Consider the following 20,655-nt stretch of genomic DNA (forward strand, 5'->3'; position numbering starts at 1 on the left):
GCTTAAACTTATGTGATCTGGATATCTCGTGAAGATTGACTGCTCTCAGGGATATTATATACTATACTGCCTCCTGTCTGATTCAGCCTTGACTTAGCTGACTTTAAACCTTTCCAGTTTTTTGTCCTCTGACACTTACAAACCCTCAAACACCTTAGATCCCACAATGATTTAGCACTACATTCCCTATCTAACATCAGCTGACCTCCAGTTGACCCTGTTTGACATCCTCCAGTCCATAAAACTTTGTTTGACTTTGATAGACTTCTGGCTGTCAGAACTAACCCTAAATGGCATCCTCTCAGCCCAAAAGTCTTATTTCTACCCTTCTACACTTTCAGATTACTTATCCTGACACTCAATTGACACTTTGATCCTCAGCTGACCCTGTCCCTAGTCAAGGTCATTGACTAGGGACATCATAACCACCATAACCAAAACACCATAGCTCAACACGACATTAACATCAAGGTCTAGACCATATCACCTAGAGCACTATATGGTTTTTGGAGTCGCTCGAGTTTGGGGCTTGCTCGGTTATGTTTGCTTGGTGTCTTGTAACACTCCAGCAAAGGCTTTCAGCAAAGGCTTTCAAAGGGATGACTCCACACTATATCTTTGATGAGTGTGGTCTCATGAGGCAGTAGACCTAGTAGGCAATCTTAAAGATAAGGATGTAGAAGTCGTCCACCCAAATTAAGAGAATTTTTATGCAAGATATTGAGAGAAATTATCGATCAAGCAACACAGAGACTGACAAAGCTGGGGCTGAGCAATGTTGTATTTACTCCAGTAGTATTACTAAGGGTTAGGGCATTAACTTATGTCGTGAAAACCTATGGCACATCATTATCAATATTTGTGATGTTTTCTCAATGTGCATTGTCAACACATGACCCTTCATCGGATTTTCCCTAGACATGATTTACATTATAACCTACATTGTAAATGGTGGAGTCTTCATCAAAATTTCCCCTATTGCAAACCTTTATTGTAAATGGTAGAGTCGAGCTATGTGTAAACCATTGCTTAAGTGATCTGTGTGGAGAGCGAGTGTGCACTCTCGGGATTTCTTTGCTTAAGTAATTTTTAAGGGCATGTCTCCGTGCTCTGTTTGTGTCATTTGTGTTCCCACTTGAAGTGTAAGATTAAAAATTATGTTGGTGGTTAAGATTTTAGGGAAGGACTAAAACCAAACGGAACCCGCCTACAATACTCTTACCAATGAGTATGGAGTATAGAGGCAAGCATGCCGGAGAGTAAAAAAGGATGGTGTAAATGCACTTGAAAATGAGATGAAGGATGGGAGCTTTCAGCAGGGAAATGGTCAGGTGGGCGAGGATGAGGGTGATTCGGACACAACTAGCCTAGTAAATGAGGAGTCTCAGAATTCTATTGACCAACTTGGTGAAAGCTCAAAGGGTCGGATTGCGCCTCGTCCCAAGAAGGCACGCAAAAAGGGGGCCCACTCGTGGCGCAAGAGAGACCTTGGGTCTCTAGATCTTCATTGTAAGATAGTGGACTTGGGTAATGCTTGCTGGACATACAAGCAGTTCACAGATGACATACAGACACGGCAATATCGCTGTCCGGAGGTTTTGCTTGGTGCCAAGTATTCCACGTCAGCTGACATGTGGTCATTTGCCTGCATCGTGTTTGAGCTTGCAACTGGTGATTTCTTGTTTGATCCACACGGCGGCGATGACTTTGACCGTGATGAGGTATGTGTTGGCAAAGTCTGGTATGTGTTTGACCATGAGCAAGACCTTGTTTGAATAGAAGATTTTTCTCTAATGTATCTCGTGCTTCTCTTTTCAGGATCATTTAGCCTTAATGATGGAGCTTTTGGGCCACATGCCGAAAAAGGTAATGATCATTCCCCCTCCCTCGCAAAACACACACACAGACACGCACCCACACGTGCTACACATATTTATATGTCAGTATTGTTAAAAATGCTATTTTAAGCCATGGTCATCCCCTAGTTGTGAGCCTGTAAAGGGACATTTATGGAGATGGACCATTTGCATGGGAACATGGGCTAGGAGACAGAGCTTGGCATCAGGTTTCAAATGATATATATATATATATAGCATGTTTTAAGTGTGAAAAGGGTAACTTTTGTGTGGGGCATGTGAGCACCCCTTACGCTTGGCATAAACCTTAGTAATAAGGTTTTGAAAGGTAAATTAAAAAAAAAAGTCTTTAAGCCTAACTATGAAACCAAAAAACGGCGTGAAGAAGATTCACCACCTGTTCGCCACCTAGAAGCTGCTATTTTGCCAACATGTGATGATGCCACGACCCTATCTGAGGTGGTCAACTTGTTTTGGCAAAAGCATTGTAACATGGGTGCTTGCGAAAGTGCGTTTATGAATTGATCGATTGCCATTAGCGCATGATCAAAGACTTAAACCCATGCACAAACTACTTCTTCTTCATGCCTAGTACACAGTAGAGAGATACGACCTAACCTATCATGTATTACAAACACGAAATATGTACAATGCTGAATAGAGATACTCACGGGTAGTACTACTCCTGAGCTCTCAAGGGCTCAGTGATGATCAATGAATGAATATGGCTAAGGCCTAGACTCCTATTTATAGTGTCTAATCTTGGTAAGTTGGCTACCAACTCTACCAACCCTAATAATGATGTCCCACTAAGTGTGTTCACACAATAATCCAATAACTCTATTCACAGTGGGCTGCTCATTGGGCGCTTGGACAATATTACAAATATCTTGAATATGGCTAAGGCCTAGATTCCTATTTATAGTGTCTAATGTTGGTAAGTTGGCTACCAACTCTACCAACCCTAATAATGATGTCCCACTAAGTGTGTTCACACAATAATCCAATAACTCTATTCACAGTGGTCTGCTCATTGGGCGCTTGGACAATATTACAAATATCTTGCACATTAGTCCTTACAGACACATAAATCCGGCCATTTACTTGACCTTTGAGTTGGCCAATGGGTAGAAGCATGTCCACGTCACACTCGGGAGAGAGTGCCCGTGATAAGCATGGAGCTGCCGGACTTTCCATCAATGCTTTTTGCAGACATCTGTCGTGGGCAGTGGTGTGTGAACACTCTAGGACTAGCTAGGGCACATTTTCCCTCTTTAGAAGTTTTTTTTCTTGTGCATGTGAACACCCTCCTCCAAATAGGATTTGGAAAGATCCACCTGCTCGATCTGTGGTTCTGATTTGTCTTCCGGCACTAGCTTTGGCTCTGGTTCTAGTTCTGGCATGTGCATCCCGGGTAATGGCACCTCCTTGGAAACATCTCTTTCTGTGATCACGTCCCCCGAGAACTCTTCTATTAGAAGCTCTCTTTTTGTTGGGTAAACGCTCTTGGTCATGGGCTGCTTCACAATCCTAGGTGATTCCTTCTTGACCTTTGTTGATACTGCCATGAACTGTGCCCATCTTTGCTCGTACAGAAGCTGGCTTGACACGCCTCTTCGTGAAGCTTTACTTGATGTGCTTCTTTCTCGCATTGCCAACTGACCTCTTCTATGAGTTGTTGCCTAAACCCGGCAATGAGTTGTTCATACTGGGCATAGCGTTCTTGTTCCCTTTTGTATCGTTCTTCATCTTCCCGTCTCCAATGACTTTGCATAGTCTCATAATCATGCTTTAACTCTTCATTGGATAAAGTCTCGAGAAAGTCGTCATCCATTGCCTTTGAACTCATAATATTGTTTTGCTGTTTTTCCAGTTGTAATCTGTCAGAATGTGCAGCGGAAGACTAACGCACGTAGGAGACGCATCACCATCGAGCACCATGAACACCCCCAATGGGCACTGCAGCATCCCTCCACCGGGCTCCCATCTCTCGGTGAGCTGCCTCCCAAAACACCGGCCAGAGGAGATGACTATGACAAGGTGCCACTCTAGCCTATATATGGCTCTTCAACTTCCCATGCTTCCACTTATGGGATAATTCAAGGCACCTTCTAGCCATAGAACACATGCTCGAAATCGCCAACCTTCCAACACCCTCCCTTTGAGCTCCGCAAGCCACCGAGGCGCGAGGGGGTCGCCCAGGACCACACGCGCTTGGGCCGCCGAGGACCACACGCGCCCAGGCTCTGATACCATGTCAGAATGCATAGCGGAAGACTAACGCACGTAGGAGACGCATCACCATCGAGCACCACGAACACCCCCAATGGGCATGCAGCATCCCTCCACCGGGCTCCCATCTCCCGGCGAGCTGCCTTCCAAAACACTGGCCGGAGGAGATGACTATGACAAGGTGCCACTCTAGCCTATATATGGCTCTTCAACTTCCCATGCTTCCACTTATGGGATAATCCAAGGCACCTTCTAGCCATAGAACACACGCTCGAAATCGCCAACCTTCCAACATAATCAGCCCAAAAACACTAAACCTAGAGTTCTACATGCTTTCTAAACTCCCTTAGGATCAGGCTAGGCTGAAATCTAGACTTTCTAGCACTTTACTATGGTGAAAATGAGCGAAAAGCTAATGCAAAAACACAAATTTAACGCAAGAACGCAAGCTCTAATTTTGTCTACAAAATCTAAAACGCAAGCCATAATTTTGCCCACAAAATCTAATTCAGCATGCACAAAACTTTAGCGGTGCATTTGCCATATTAACTACTTATTTGCTGTACTAATTCTTTCTATTTGTTACTTCCGTTAGTGCTAGGCTTCATTATGGCTGAGTCTGCCCTGCATCTCCGGAGGTTTGACAGAAACTCAGTACAAAGGCCTTTGTGTGAATATATGCTCTTATGTGTGTGTGTGTCACCATTTGGCCACCCAATTGGTCCACCCGTGCTTTCTCATCATGTATGTACATTGGACTGGTGTCCATGGCAGTTGTGTATGCCGGGGATTGATGCCACTCATGTGATACTGTGGACTTGGCTTTCCGTTGGGACTTGTGCCTCTATGTACATGCCCGGAAATGCTTGGTGGATTGGTGTTCCATTGGGTTTGGTACTTCGTGTACTTGCCTGGAGCACATCTATTTTGGTATAGTCTCATGAACAAGGATTGTCCATACCAATGCTGCAGCATCTTTATGTGTTTGCTTGCAATTGAAATTGCATGTTGTTTTCATGCTTGCTTTGACCAATGTGTAGTTCCGGGTAAGGGGACGCCCGCCCGCGAATTGTGCGTGTGAAACTGTCTGCTGACATGGTTATGTGGCATGTGACAGGTGGTAAGTATTGGTCATAAACCTAGCCTTAGGAGTTAGCATTAATTTATAAGTGAGTGTGTATACACTTCATTAAGTTTTGGGCGACCAAAACTCACTTATAAATTATGACCAGCTCGGTGTTCACACACACTGATGTCCCGAGGTGGACAAAACACAATGTCCACCGCCCAGACCTTATCCCCTTTGTACAAAGGGAGTAACCAGCCATGTGTCCACTCTAGCTTGCTCCACAAAGCACCTGCCTGTCACCTACACTAGACAACTCACCACCTCACTCCTCTCTAGAGATAGGCGCCTCCTTCACGAGGGCATTTGGGTTGTATTTTCTGCACTCTCTCCTTCCTAACTCCATATCCAAGCTTGCTGTAATATGCGGAAGCTTCGGAGAAGGATCGGTACTTCAAAACTCAGAAAACAGCACTCTTTTCGCGATGGAATTAACGCACAAACTGTAAGACAATGTGCAGAAAATAGAGAGAGAAGGGGAAGATGGAGAGGACACAGTATTGGGTCCCAATTACCCTCTGTAGGGCCCCCACCAAGGATGGTGTATTTGCTTTATTAGAATGATGTAAATCTGAAACAAATACAAAGTACTTGACCTTTTCTTGGCTGGAAAACCTGCCCTTGACCTTCAGTCCTTCACCCCTTTGCTTTAGCAAACCCTTGGCTGTCCTGGCCCTTGAATGCTTGGAGCTCTTGGTGAAATATGAGATGGATGAAATGAATTTATGACTTGGGCTTTTATACCCCTCCTATCATCCAGTCGGCCTGCTCATAACAGCCCCACGACTGAGTTTCATCATTAAAATGCTTTCACACTCAATAAAGTGTTTTCTCACTGGTTTAGCCCTTGTCCAGCCTGCGCATGACCCTGGGACAGCACTCTGGCTGCTGGGCATTCAACGCAGAGGTGTGGGGACTGCCCCTACACCTGGCCGCCTTCTGTTCTAGGGTCTTTACCCTCTGTCGGCTGCCTGTCCAGAGGCTCTGGAGCTGGCCGACTGCCCCTCCAGCCCTTGCCTTGGCTGGTGGGCAAAGTCTTGGGCCCTCCTGGCCCCTTGGGGGTGGTTCTACACCTCCCCCATGCCCATCTAAGTATGCACATGCAAACCCTTGTCCTGGGGTAGCCCTATGGGCTGACCCCAACTCTACATGCAAACTACATGCCTACAGATGTCTGGCATCCAGTTGCAAACCAGATACACAGCACATCCGACATCATTCCAGAGGGAGACTCACAGCGCGGACTGGCACTGCTTCATGTGCAGGACAATGCACACCTGACCTTGGACTCATGTGCAGGACAATGCACACCTGACCTCGGACGACTGAGATGGATCCCTGGCTGACTCGTCCCGGACTGGGCTCACATGGGACCAGTTCACCATCCCAGGTCCTGCACCTTCTGTACAGAATGTCCACGTGGCATCCAAGTGCGGGATGCACGTGACATCCCCTTCTGCTTAACTTGACGGAAGCTGCATAGCCTCCAAATAATCCGTCAATAAAGCCGGATAATCTTCGAAAAATTCTTTGTCGAGCCATACCGCTTCATGAGTTCCTCGGTCCTGAAACTTCGTGAGGAACTGTCGTAGTCTTCAGCCTGAGCCATGCTTGAAACGGTGCAGAAGGATCTGTTCTGGAACCATTACCTCAGCGTCATCAATGATGTCTGGTTCCGCTTCGTCTTTGACCTCTGAAGGGGGTGGACCTGCATATGGCTTTAACCAACTGACATGAAATACATCGTGCATAGTCCAACTTGGAGGTAGCGTTAACTGCATAGACACCTCAGTAATCTTTTTCCGGATAGGGAATGGTCCGAAGCTCCTGAAAGACAACTTTGGGCATCGCTTGCCCACTTGCTTTAATCTTTGCTTCATAATCCGAAGATATACCCAATCTCCTTCCGAAAACTTAATGTCCCTTCGGTCTTTATTGGCCTGTCGAGTGTAGGCCTCTTGCGCTTTAGCCAATCTGTCTTTGACGGACTCTAGGATCTCCTGGTAAGACTCCGTCACTCTGTTCGCCTCCGGTACTGAAGACGATGTCCTGGTTAACAACGACTGGAAAGGCCTTCCAAACGCTGCCTCATATGGAGTCCTGCCAATAGCTGAAGAAAAAGAGTCATTCAGAACAGCTTGAACTAAAGGCAAAAACGATTCCCACTTACCTTGCTGATCGTGGACATAACACTTCAGCACATCAAAGGCCAACTGGTTGTATATCTCTGTCTGGCCATCTGTCTGTGGGTGGAATGCACTGGAAAAATTCAACTTAGTACCAAAATTATCAAACAATGCCCTCCAAAAATGACTGGTAAACTTGGCATCTCGGTCTGACACTATGGTCCTAGGAATCCCACCAATCGGGTACCAATGCCGAATGAATAGCTGGGCAGCATCCTCGGCGGTCACATTGGCCCTGCAAGGAATAAGCATCACAAATTTGCTGAACCTGTCAACAATAGTCAAACACTGTGTATTACGCTTACTCGGACTGGGAGGCAGATTTGTGACAAAGTCCATCGAAATGTCTTGGAAAGGACCCTCAGGAATTGGCAAAGGCTGTAACAACCCTATCTTCTTTCCACGAGGAGCTTTCACCTTTTGACAAATGTCACAGCGTTGTACATAAGTAAACACATCACGCCTCATCTTTGGCCAATAGTATTGCCGTTCTAACTTCTCCAGAGTCGAATTCATGCCCCTATGACCACCTGTAATGGCGTCATGGGCATCATGGAGAAGAGCTGCCCGGAATGAATTCATGACACACAGTCGGCCTTTGTAGTAAAGCCAACCATCACGTATCAGAAAATGGCATGGTCCTGTGGCATCCAATGCCTGTTCCCACTGTGTACCGAATTCCTCGGAATCCGCGTACGTGTGCTTCATGTCTTCTAGTCCTGTACCAACAAGGTCAAGTCTAGTGGTCTGAATCGCAGATACTTGTCCCTTCCTGCTCAAAGCATCGGCCACTGGATTGGCCTTTCCTGGAAGGTACTCAATCATGCCACCAAACTGCTGGAATATTTGACTCCAGCGGTGTTGTCGATCACTCCACTGTGCACTTGGCATTGTCTGAATCCAGCGCAATGCCTGATGGTCAGTGCGAACCTCGAAGTCACGGCCATACAGGAAATGTTTCCAATGTTTCAAGGCCTGAATGACTGCTAGGAGTTCACGATCGTAGACTGAGTAATTCTTTTCGGCGGGCAGTAACTTACGAGACATGTAAGCTACTGGATGACCATTTTGTTGCAATACACCTCCAATTGCGATGTTACTCGCATCGGTGATCACCTGAAATGGTTCGTCCCACGAGGCAAGGGCTAAACAAGGCGCTTCTGATAAAGCCACCTTGAGGTTCTGGAATGCCTCCAACGCTTGTGGAGTCATTCGAATCTTTTGCCTCCTTGTTTTCACTCCCTTTAGCAGATCGGTGAGGTCTGCCGAGAGATCAGAAAACTTGTCAATGTGGGTGGAATATGCCTGGCATATACCCACAAATGATCTAATGTCATAAGCAGTCTGAGGTACTTCCCAGTTAACAATCTCGGCCACTTTAGCCTGATCAAGTCGAATGCCTTCGGCACTGATTATATATCCCAAGTAATGTACCTGGAACAGATAAAATTCTGACTTCTTTTCATTGATATAGAGCTCGTTGCTTTCCAGCAACTTAAGGACTTTCTCCACATCAATGTCATGCTGCTCAACTGTAGCTGAAAATATGAGTATGTCGTCCAGAAATATGAACACACACACTCCAATCAACTCCCGGAAAATACGCATCATCATGCGGTTAAATGTAGCTGGGGCGTTCGTCAAACCAAATGGCATGACCACAAATTCATAGTGGGCCCGTTCTGTACGGAAAGCTGTCTTGGAGATGTCCCCCTCAACAATCCGAACCTGGTGGTACCCACTCTTTAAATCCAATTTAGAGAACACCTTAGCTCCATTCAGCCTCTCGAGAATATAGTCAATTCGAGGCATCGGGAATCTGCTCTTGATAGTCAGCTTGTTGAGTGCACGATAATCGACACACAACCGAGAAGACCCATCTTTCTTCTTGACAAATAAGATCGGTGCTGCAAATGGCGACACGCTGGGGCGGATGAAGCCAGCTTGCAACAATTCTTGGAGTTGGCGGTCCAACTCCGATTCCATTGCCTTAGAAAGGCGATACGGAAACTTGCTCGGGGGTTCCGAGCCTGGGAGGAGGTCAATCTTGTGATCCTCCGGTCTGGACGGGGGAAGCTGGGGAGGGAGACTGTCCCGAAGAAAAATCTTCTGGAACTTTGCATGGAGAACCGAGTACTTCTCGGAAGCACTGGCCACCGTCTGGGCTGTCTGGACGTAAATCATCGCACACTGTGCGCCTTTCCTAACTGCTCGCTTAGCCTGCAAGTGGCTTATGAGCGGAAAGTTTGGAATACCTGGCTCACACTTAATGGTCACTGGGGTGTTTGACACATTCCGATCAATCTGGAACGTGTGCTTGTCCCACTTGACATCAGGAAGAAACTTGTGAAACCACTGGATACCCAGAATTATGTCTGCTCCTACAAGAGGGGCAACCATAAAATCACGCACAAACTCTATGCCCTGAATGACTAATTTAGCACCTAGAGCTTCATACTTGACGCTCGTAGTCATACCTGTGCTAAAACCCTCAACTTGTTTGTCCACCGGAGTTAGCTCGAAGCGGGCACGCCTAGCGGCCTCTTCCGTGATCACATCCTCCGTGCTGCCGCTGTCAAACAAGACAACGACTCTCTGGCCACCTATGTAGCCAAAGGACTTGAGCAATTCGTTGCGCTCATACTCCTGGTCATGGGCGCCCTTCTGCTTATCTTCGAGCTCCCGGCTAATAATTGCTCCAACTGAAGCACCGGGGGTTGAAGAACTAGGGGTAGCCACTGGGGTCTGTGTGGGAGCTGTGCTCACCACGGAAGCGGTGGAGGCGGCGGCGGGCTTTGGAGGCTTCTTCGGGCAATCCCGAGAAGTATGTCCTTTTGTGTGACAAAAGTAACATCTACCCTCCTTCCTGTACTGAGCAAGCTCCTCAGCACTCAACTTGCCACCTGTCTTGCCTGCCTCCGCTTTCTGGTCTGGAGTAAGCTTAGACGCATTGTTCGAGTTCTTGGAGCCAGAGGCTCCCGGGCTCTGTCCTGGGGAAGACCCCGTCTGGTTCTGGCTTTTGCCCCCCGAGGCGTTCGCCTTGGGAGAAGCCGGTTGGGAAGTCTTGGGCTTGCCACCATTGTGTTTCAGTTCTGCACTCTGCGCAAGCGAGAGTGCGTCCTCAAAGGTGGCTGGTCTAAACATACGCACCTCCCATTGGATATGCGTGTCCAGGCCATACAAAAACTGCCCTTTCTTGTCCGCATCAGATAAGCCTAATTGTAGACACAAGGTCGAAATTCTATTGGCAAACTGAAGGACTGGTTGCGCGTTCTGACGCGCTCCCCTGAACTCGTCTTCGAGTCGCTCAAGGTAGTGGGGCGGTAAAAACCGCTGCTTAAGGTCACGGACGAACTCGTCCCACCCATAAGCTGCCATACCTGATCTGGTGTGGGCATGAGCCCACTGAGTCCACCAAGGAATGGCCTCACCTTCCAAATACCAACTGGCTAAGATCACTTTGTCAATATCTGATTTCCTAACTGCGGCAAAGTAAGCTTCAAATTGATGTAACCATGAATACAGAGTAGTGGGATCGAGTTTACCATTATACTTACTGAAGTTCATTTTCTCGGGAAAATGATTCGAGGGTGCCGCCGGTGTCAATCTGGCGTCCAAAGCTCGGAGGTAACGCTCGTGTTCCACTCGTCGCATGGCTTCGTCTTCTCGTTGTCGAATCTCCAATGCCCGTATCTGCATCTCAAGCAAGGAGCTTGACTGCGGCTGTGACCCCTCGAGAGGGTCCCTGTGACGAGGATCTGGTATCTGGGGTACGGAAGGAGAGGGAGGAGGAGATGGAAAACGTGACGCTGGAGAGCGAGAACGCTCCTCCAGAGCCAAAATCCGCGCCTTCTGCTCGTCCAACTTGGTTGTCTGGTCTGCGATTGCTCGCATCATCTGCTGGAACATGTCTTGTACACTCAAGCCGGGTGCCCTAGCTGGGCTGCCTGGTGCACTCTGGTCCCATGGTTCTGGTTCTCTCTCGTCGCCAAAGCTCGCCATAGCGGGAAAATGCAGTTCCTTTCCGGAACGCAATCTGACCATCCACTATCTGTGTGGGAGACTTCCGGAGGCTTCCGGAGGCTAAAAACCAACCGTCCTTCGAGGGACAGGAGTCACTCCGAAAGGGGTAGTCCACCGGCGTCTAAAAACCAACCACACGAGCGAAAAAATTTTCTGGTTTTCTTTGCTGAATCTTCGTCCTTGAAGTAGGCTCTGATACCACTGTAATATGCGGAAGCTTCGGAGAAGGATCGGTACTTCAAAACTCAGAAAACAGCACTCTTTTCGCGACGGAATTAACGCACAAACTGTAAGACAATGTGCAGAAAATAGAGAGAGAAGGGGAAGATGGAGAGGACACAATATTGGGTCCCAATTACCCTCTGTAGGGCCCCCACCACGGATGGTGTATTTGCTTTATTAGAATGATGTAAATCTGAAACAAATACAAAGTACTTGACCTTTTCTTGGCTGGAAAACCTGCCCTTGACCTTCAGTCCTTCACCCCTTTGCTTTAGCAAACCCTTGGCTGTCCTGGCCCTTGAATGCTTGGAGCTCTTGGTGAAATATGAGATGGATGAAATGAATTTATGACTTGGGCTTTTATACCCCTCCTATCATCCAGTCGGCCTGCTCATAACAGCCCCACGACTGAGTTTCATCATTAAAATGCTTTCACACTCAATAAAGTGTTTTCTCACTGGTTTAGCCCCTGTCCAGCCTGCGCATGACCCTGGGACAGCACTCTGGCTGCTGGGCATTCAACGCAGAGGGGTGGGGACTGCCCCTACACCTGGCCGCCTTCTGTTCTAGGGTCTTTACCCTCTGTCGGCTGCCTGTCCAGAGGCTCTGGAGCTGGCCGACTGCCCCTCCAGCCCTTGCCTTGGCTGGTGGGCAAAGTCTTGGGCCCTCCTGGCCCCTTGGGGGTGGTTCTACACCTCCCCCATGCCCATCTAAGTATGCACATGCAAACCCTTGTCCTGGGGTAGCCCTATGGGCTGACCCCAACTCTACATGCAAACTACATGCCTACAGATGTCTGGCATCCAGTTGCAAACCAGATACACAGCACATCCGACATCATTCCAGAGGGAGACTCACAGCGCGGACTGGCACTGCTTCATGTGCAGGACAATGCACACCTGACCTTGGACTCATGTGCAGGACAATGCACACCTGACCTCGGACGACTGAGATGGATCCCTGGCTGACTCGTCCCGGACTGGGCTCACATGGGACCAGTTCACCATCCCAAGTCCTGCACCTTCTGTACAGAATGTCCACGTGGCATCCAAGTGCGGGATGCACGTGACACTTGCTAAGGTGTTTCTGTTAGAAGTCATCTCCTGTCTATTTTTATACACCAGGGCCTCTGTTGTGGGTGTGCCCACCCTGTATAGGTGTTTTATCATTTTTCCTCGCTCCCCGTATTTTTTTCCTATTTTTTCCCATTTTTCCATGGTGTGGATGGATGCCAGATGTTGGCAGGAGCCCATGGTGCTGGCCGACTGCACCTCATGTGCTCCTGGTGGCTGGCCGACTGCCTATGCTGCAGTCGTGGAGACTTTTATGCTGGCCGACCTGGTTTTATACAGTCGTGGAGATATTGTGCTGGCCGACCTGCTTTATGCAGTCGTGGAGAGCCTCTAGTGCTGGCCGACTGCATCCATGGGGCATATAAATAGGCCCCATGCTCCTCACCATTGTATCATACAGTTTTCTGCGGGATCTTGTGTATAGAGAAGAGTTTACACGCCTATATCTCTGTGTCTCTTGTGCTGTCTATTTTCTGCACTCTACTTGCTCTTGTGAACCCAAGTTTGGTTATCATTTCCGCTACATATTCTGACATGGTATCAGAGCCCTAGGCTCGTGATAGATCTTGGGAGTTTTCTGAGCAAGAGGGGGATAGTTAGGTTGCTGATTGGTGGACTGTTTTGGACTCTTCGGGAAGAGAAGTTGCAAGAGGAAGGCGGGCTAAGGTGCTGGACAGCCACTTGCAGGTTTTAGAGTTTTTTTTCCCCACCCACTCACCCTTTTCAGTTTCATCCCCACGATGGCAAATTTACTAGAGATGGCTGAGAAGCACGTGAAGATTCCGACTCTCCCCACGTTCCCTGTGGACCGTCAGTTGGACGGGAACAATTATGGCATCTGGAAGGTTATGATGGAGTCTGTGCTAGAGTCATATGATCTTGCTGATTTCATCATCATCGGGGTTCCACGGCCGGAAGCAAAGGAAGGGGAGTTACTATCGATGAAGAAGGACCGAGAGGCACAGGCACACATGTGGGATCGTGACAACGCCAGGGTCCGGTCATTTATTTTCCTCAATTGTACACCATAAGTGATCAATCATGTTAAGCACATGACGCTGGCCAGAGGCATATGGGAGCAGTTGGCTTCTCTTTATAACAGGGTATCACCCATGAAGAGGATCTCCTTGGAAGTGCAGATGCGGGTTATGAACCCTGCAAAGTCCTCGACGATGCGGGAACACATTAACAAGCTGCAAGCCCTTCAGCAGGAAGTCCTCCAGGCTGGGAAGGAGATATCCTCTGCAATGCATGTTACATTGGTATCAGAGCTTAGGTCATTGTCATGTCGTCACATGCACTCTGCACTGTAGTGCATGGTGACAAACTGGCTCATCATCATCAGTGCAACATTGTAACACTATTAGTTCCATTCAGGATGATATTTGTCGTACATCGTGACCCCATTGTAATCCTCAGTCCAGGATAAGTCAGGCACGAGCTACATAGGTCATTCTCAACCATAGCAAGTCAATCAGTCAGTCTAAGTCCCTTACCCCACTTAAAGAGACACATTCATGCATACATATAGTCAGTAGAAACCTTAGGGTTTGCATCAGAAAGCATTCTGTACATTGCACATCATTCATCCATTGCATCAGCACCACTGTCAAGAATCCATTCCCGGGTATCCTTCGCAGTGAAGCCAACTGCCTCCTCGCTCGAAGACGACGAAGCGTCGGAGTCCATCATCTCTAAGTGCAGGAGTCTTTGCAGAGCTGAGGCTGAGGAATCAGCACTCTTCCCTGTCCGCTTAGGACACTTCCTCCAATAGTGGCCTTTCTCGCCACAATCATTGCAAGATCTTTCGGCCTTCAGCTTCTCTCGTTCTGAGTCAGGCTTCTTCTCAGAAGACTTCTCCGGTGAAGACTTCCCTTTGCCCTTATTGTTATTCCGGCCTTTCGACCGTTGGCCAATTACGGCCTCCGAACCGCCACTGTGAGGAGGGTTCGTAAAACGTTCCTCCTGGTCCAAGACCATTGGCACAAGCTCCTCCCAGGTAATGGTGCTGAGCCTGCCACTCGTAATCAACGAGGAGTAGAAAGCAGAATACTGGGCAGGCAAGTGGGACAACAAAGTGATGGCCATGTCTTCTGCTCATGATTAACGCTAAGCAAAGAAGATTAATGCTAATCCTATGTTTAGCAAAGACGGAAGAGAAGGAGAGAAACGCTAATCCTATGTTTAGCAAAGACACAGAAGAGAAGGAGAGATGGACCTAATCTACTGTATATTGCTAAAGCATGATATATATATATATACAATGATCTTGCTGATTCACAGATTCATGATGCATACCAAAGATCCTTGCAACCCTCTACTTGCAATCGGACAAGGGAAGCTCTTGCTGATCCACCACTGTGTCCTTGCTACCTTGCAGACTCTGGCAAATGGATCCTCTTGATCTTTGAATGATGATTCTAATCTCTTGATCATTGAATGATGATTCTAATGAATGCCTAATGATCCTATTTATAGACATTCAAGCAGCCGTGCCCCCCTGCCCCCCCCCCCCCTCCCGTGCTTGACGAGAGGCCTGACTGGGATCCGGTGCAGAGACAGACTCAGCCTCGACATCGACTTTGCCATTCCTCCGGCGTGGTTGACCCCGACCCCAGACCCTCTTCCCCCACAATGGCTGTGAGTGTTTACCAGGCATGATATTCTCATGGCAATCCATGGTGTGCGTCACATGCGAAAGATGTGGGAGTCTTCTTTCAGCCCTAAACACCATCTTGGAACATGCTTGATGCAAAATGCATATAGATGATAGAGAAGAGAGTGATAGGTGAGTATTCAGTATATTCATAATGTACAAAAAGGTGTCCAAGTCTTGCAACCATAGGTTGAGGTAGCCTTGACTTATAAGAGTCCTCATCTAAACCTACTCTAGTGACCCAGCCCAAGAAAGGATTGAATGAATGAATGGAAGCCAAGCCATGCCTATTTATACCTAGGGGTTACCTTCTCTGCAGAGCAGCCACACGCTTCACCATGGGTTCAGCAGCCAGAGCTAGATTGACACGGGGATATGCAGCATTGGCTATGCTAGAGAGACAGTGCCACCAGGCGCATTTTCAGGAGCCCCGGACGAAGGGGTGGCTATTTGACACATTAGTCATACCAGCATTGATGTATGGAGCAGCGGTATGGGCGCCAGGCCTTGCCACCCATTGGTGGACACAGATAGAGAGACCACAGGTCCTCATGATGGCACGCATGATAGGCAGCAAACCGTCAGTACCTCATGACATTATCCGAGCAGAGTTTGCTGCGCCATCCTATGATGGTAGAGGCCATATTTCAGACTATATGCCTGCTAGACAGATTCAGAGAGATGCCACAGGATAGATTGTCATACAGAGCTTTTGAGGCATCTAGACAGCTGGCTGAGGCAGGAGACAGAGGATCATGGTATGCACAAGTCACACATTGGTTCTCACAGCATGGCCTAGACATGGATCATCTACCACCATTCCAGTATGACAGGGATGCACCACATATCCGTCTCTCTCATGGCCTAGACATGGATCATCTACCACCACAGAGTATTGAGACAGGATCTATGGCAGCTCTATACACGAGAGACATGGATATCGCCTACACAGCCTCTTCCACCGAAGGTGCTATACTACAGAGATCACTTCATGAGTATCACTGATGATGGATTTATAGAGAGGCCTAGATACATGGAGGGCTTTTTACCACACGGCTCCCGAGTGGCTATTTGGTCAGCTTAGAGTTTCATCACATCGATTGGAGATTGAGACTGGCAGAGCAGCACGGATCCCCGGAGAGGAGAGGGTATGCAGATTGTGCAGAGAGGAGGTGGAGAGTGAGGAGCATTATGTATGCAGATGGAGAGCATATACAGCCATGAGAGAGAGAGATCCCATTTTATTCAGAGAGCCACATTCCCTACACCAGATCTTTGAGGCAGCAGACCAGCGCATACTGGGGAGATTCATTCTAGACATACAGCGCCAGAGAGAGACATCATTACAGGCTCAGACAGCTCTAGAGGGGGGACGATAGACACAGATTACTACATTTTTTCAGAGATCCATCCCACTCCCAGCCCCTACACGGTAGGGAATTACTCTCCAGAGAGCAGAGACACTCAGAGCCCGCAGGAGACAAAGGACACCTGGCTTTCGGACACCACGCCTATACCAGAGAGAGATGACAGAGATCAAAGCTCAGTTTCACAGAGAGGGTGCGGAGCGACTGGCTCGCTTCAGAGCACACCCAGGCATGTTCTTCAGGGAGCTGTGGACACCCCCATCATTGATGTATACCATTTTATACCCTTAGTATGGTACAGGATGGAGCTAGCTAGGTTGCATATCATGATTGTATACTCCATGCATATAGCTTTGCATTCTCCTAGTAGTAGGCTCCATCTCATTGTACTTATTGCACACCCAGATTCAGCTTTTTAGTTCAGTACTTTTTCATTTTGTTGGGATGACAGAGGATACCCCATACAGGTACACATTGATTTGTCTCATAGGCCAAGTTCGGTCTTTTGGAAGACGTTAATAAAATCTTTCTTTCTTTCTTTCTTTCTCTCTCTCTCTCTTCGCTGTTCGCCCGCCTCTCTTGCCGCCTGGGCTGGCCCGTCCCTCCACCTCCCTCTACCCACCCACCCTTCCTCAGGCCCCCAAGGCAGCAACATAACTCTCTCTCTGCTGAATCTCTTCTCTCTTTCTCTTTCACCTACATGGCTTGAAACACCCCCCCCCCACCCCCCCCCCCTTGCTGCTGCTGTTTCGCGCTGGTGTCATGGATTAATTTCCAGTCCATTGGTTGTGGGAAGTTCTGCAAAAAGTCATGGCCAAGACCGGAGTTAAAGAGGAGCTCGTGAAGCTGGAGGACAAGCTCGGCACAATTATCAAAGAAAACAAGAAGATGGTCGACTCTTCCGTTACCGCAATCATAAACCGCCTCTCCAAATTCAAGAAGGGATTTGACAAAATCCAAGAGCTCGAAGAGAGAACATCCAAGCAAGAGGTTGAGATTTCAGCCTTAAAGGAGGAACTAGTGGAGGCCAAATTGCATGCTAAAAGTCAAGCGGCTGAAATCTCAGCCCGGAGTTGGAAGCCACTTCAAAAGGCAAGCTTGAGGATGGAAAATTTCAGCCCTCGTGTCACCAATTGGCCGACCATTTGGTCCATCTCCAGTTTTTGTGTCTCGTTCACTTGAGGCCAGGCCGGTGTCTCATGTGAAGAGGCCAGTATTTTGCTGACATGGACGGGAGCCAGGCTAGTGCCACCCGTGTGTTAGCAGGATGGTGTCGTATGGACAGGAGCCAGACTGGTGCCACCCGTGTATGACCTGGATTGTGTTCGACCCATGGGATTGTCACGCCATGGAAGAGCCAGTATTCGTGCCGTGTTTTGCCTATGGGACTGTCACACCATAGGGAAACTCGTGCCTGGAACTGTGTCTTACCTATGGGACTGTCACTCCATAGGAAGACCAGGTTTTTATGTTTTACGTCGTGCCAGTTTTGTGCCGACAGATATTTTGTACTTGCTCCATGAACGGGAGATATGTCCATGTTACTATTTGCACATGCACACATGATTTGCATGTTTGAAACTGTTTTCGCATGACATGTATTTTTGTGTTTGCCTGCTTGACGTGTTACTTACCGAGCGGGGACGCCTGCCAGTGAGTCGTGAAGTCTGCTCTGTTTTCTGACGAGTTTTGGTGCATGTGAACAGGTGGTAAGTATATCGCACATGTTGTTTTAATACTTTAATTCTAACCCTTTGTTTTATAAGGTTAAATGTTCACACCCACTTAAAAGTGGGCACCCCCTTTGGGCACCCATTTAGGGGCCAAGGTGGGGAGCCCCACTTAAGTGAGTGTGGGGGTGGGCATGGTCACCTACCCACACTGGTCACCCACATGCAAGCGTGGAAATCACTATAGTGTTAACTCCACCTTAATTTTTATAAAAAAGGGCTTTCACCTTCAGCGTAGAACAACCCGGCTACCCACTTCCACCATCTTCGTGAAGATCAAGAATCAGCGACCATCTCCTACGCTTCTGCTCCCAGGCGGCTGAGCCGGTTGCGCATGCTTCCTTCTCCATCATTGCTGGCGACTCCACAGGCTAGACTGGCTGCGCATGCTTTTCCACTGGCGACTGTTTAAGCTACTGCTGGCTGCGCATGCTTTTCTACTGACTGCTGTTTATGCCACTGCTGGCTGCGCTGCTGTTCATCTAGTCGCCTGTATGCTGCCCAGGCTGCGCTTCTGTACCTTCTGTGGCGGCTGTACCCTCTACTCGTGGGCTGCCCACTATACAAGACAACTGAGCAGATTGCAGGCGGTTGTATTGGCCTAGGCAGCTGCGCCAGTTTATCATATGGGCGGCTGTTTACTCTGCACTACAGGCGGCTGCACTCGTTTTCTTTCCCAGAAGGCTGCGTGAGCTCTCTATCAGGCGGCTGCACTCGTTTTCTTTCCCAGAAGGCTGCGTGAGCTCTCTATCAGGCGGCTGCATACACACAGGCTGCACTGCCTTGTTCTCTTGCAGGCAGACGTGGGCCATCTTCAACAGCTGTTGCACTTCCTTTCTATAGGCGGTGTTTTTCTTTCTTCTAGAGGCTACATCTTGGTATTCCACTCCAGTAGCTACACACACGAATACCTCGGGTATTGGTCTACAATCTGCAATCGGGTATTGGTCTACAATCTGCAACCTTCAAGTAAGTGAATTTTCAGATTTAAATAAAGTATTTTGTGTTAAATCTGATAAGGGATTCATTCCCCACGGTAACACCCGTTCGGTGCCGGGTAATCCAAGCTCTATTGGAGAACCTCGGTCCAAAGGTGCTGAGATCGGGAGAGCCAGGCGTTAGTACGAGAGCGCCTGTTTGTGCGTGGTCTCGGAACACCAGTGAGGCGCTCTCCGCGGAGTCCAGTGAAAGCACAGGACCGTAGAGACTGGTCACTGGACCACGCTAGTGGTCGTTCTGCTTCGAGTATCTACTTCGAACGTCGACTTCGAGCATATTTGTTTGGTACTGTTTTCATATGTACATGGACATCATTTGGTTCTTGGAACCCAAGCATTGTATTTGTTAAATACTCCCAATAAATATATCATATATTGAGGGGGGGGATTGGCCCATTCCGGCCCCAGTGCTGGTGTCCATCTTTCCATTTCATTTCATTTCAATTTCAAGTTGTATTAAGTTGTCCATTTCAAATTTGTGGTTTTAAAGTTGTGCTATTAAGCGTGTGGGTGTCCAACGGAGTCTTCCCACTTGACGGGATCGGTTTCACCTCCTTTATTGAAGAGCTGAATACCATCAAGGAACAAATGAGGATCATTTGAGAGGAGGAGGAGCAACATAAAGAGAAGACATCTTCATGGGTGGAGGTGATCACAAAGACACGCAAGAAGGTGGACGAGGCGGAGAAATGTATCGAGGTCGCCAAGAAAGGGAAAGGTAAAGAATCGCCACCCATCCCCACTCCCACCATCATCAACATGACCTTTGAAGAGGAGCAAAGTAGGAAGACCCGGGTCTTACATGTACGAGTGTCCGGTCTAAAAGACCGTGATGATGCGAAAGGGGAAACCAAGGAGCTCTTCTCTATGATGGGCATTGAAGCCACGCACACAAAGGCATGGAGAGTGGGAAAGGAGAGAAGGTAGTGGCGAATCTTTTAAGGAGAGAGCACTTATCATTCGTTTCCCCGCCATGGAAGCGAAGGACTTCTTGAAGAGACGTCCTACACTCAAGAAGACGGGAATATTTCTTGGAGATGACCTCACACTCTCGCAACTTGCTTGCCGAGGAGCCGGGACGGCCATTAGATGAGCTCACTCAGATATTGATAGAGACGCTTCATTCTGCAGCATCAAAGGCATATCCCCATAGTCAGCCTACACGGAGACGATCTGGGAACATGCC

The 20,655-nt window shown here is 48.2% G+C and overlaps 1 protein-coding gene across 1 annotated transcript in view; it reads left to right on the forward strand.

Moving 5' to 3' along the window:
• Positions 1–1,259: 1,259 nt before the first annotated feature.
• The window catches only part of LOC147626121 (uncharacterized), an 84,970-nt gene continuing 65,574 nt past the window's right edge, over positions 1,260–20,655 (forward strand). The window contains exons 1-2 of the mRNA XM_086817698.1: positions 1,260–1,721; positions 1,819–1,866. Coding sequence (XP_086673824.1) covers positions 1,296–1,721; positions 1,819–1,866 — 474 coding nt within the window. The 5' untranslated portion in view covers positions 1,260–1,295. The remainder of the gene's footprint in view (positions 1,722–1,818; positions 1,867–20,655) is intronic.

Source organism: Cibotium barometz, chromosome 23 (assembly GCF_041138505.1).
Source record: "Cibotium barometz isolate CiBa-2024 chromosome 23, ASM4113850v1, whole genome shotgun sequence".
NCBI classification, from domain to species: domain Eukaryota; kingdom Viridiplantae; phylum Streptophyta; class Polypodiopsida; order Cyatheales; family Cibotiaceae; genus Cibotium; species Cibotium barometz.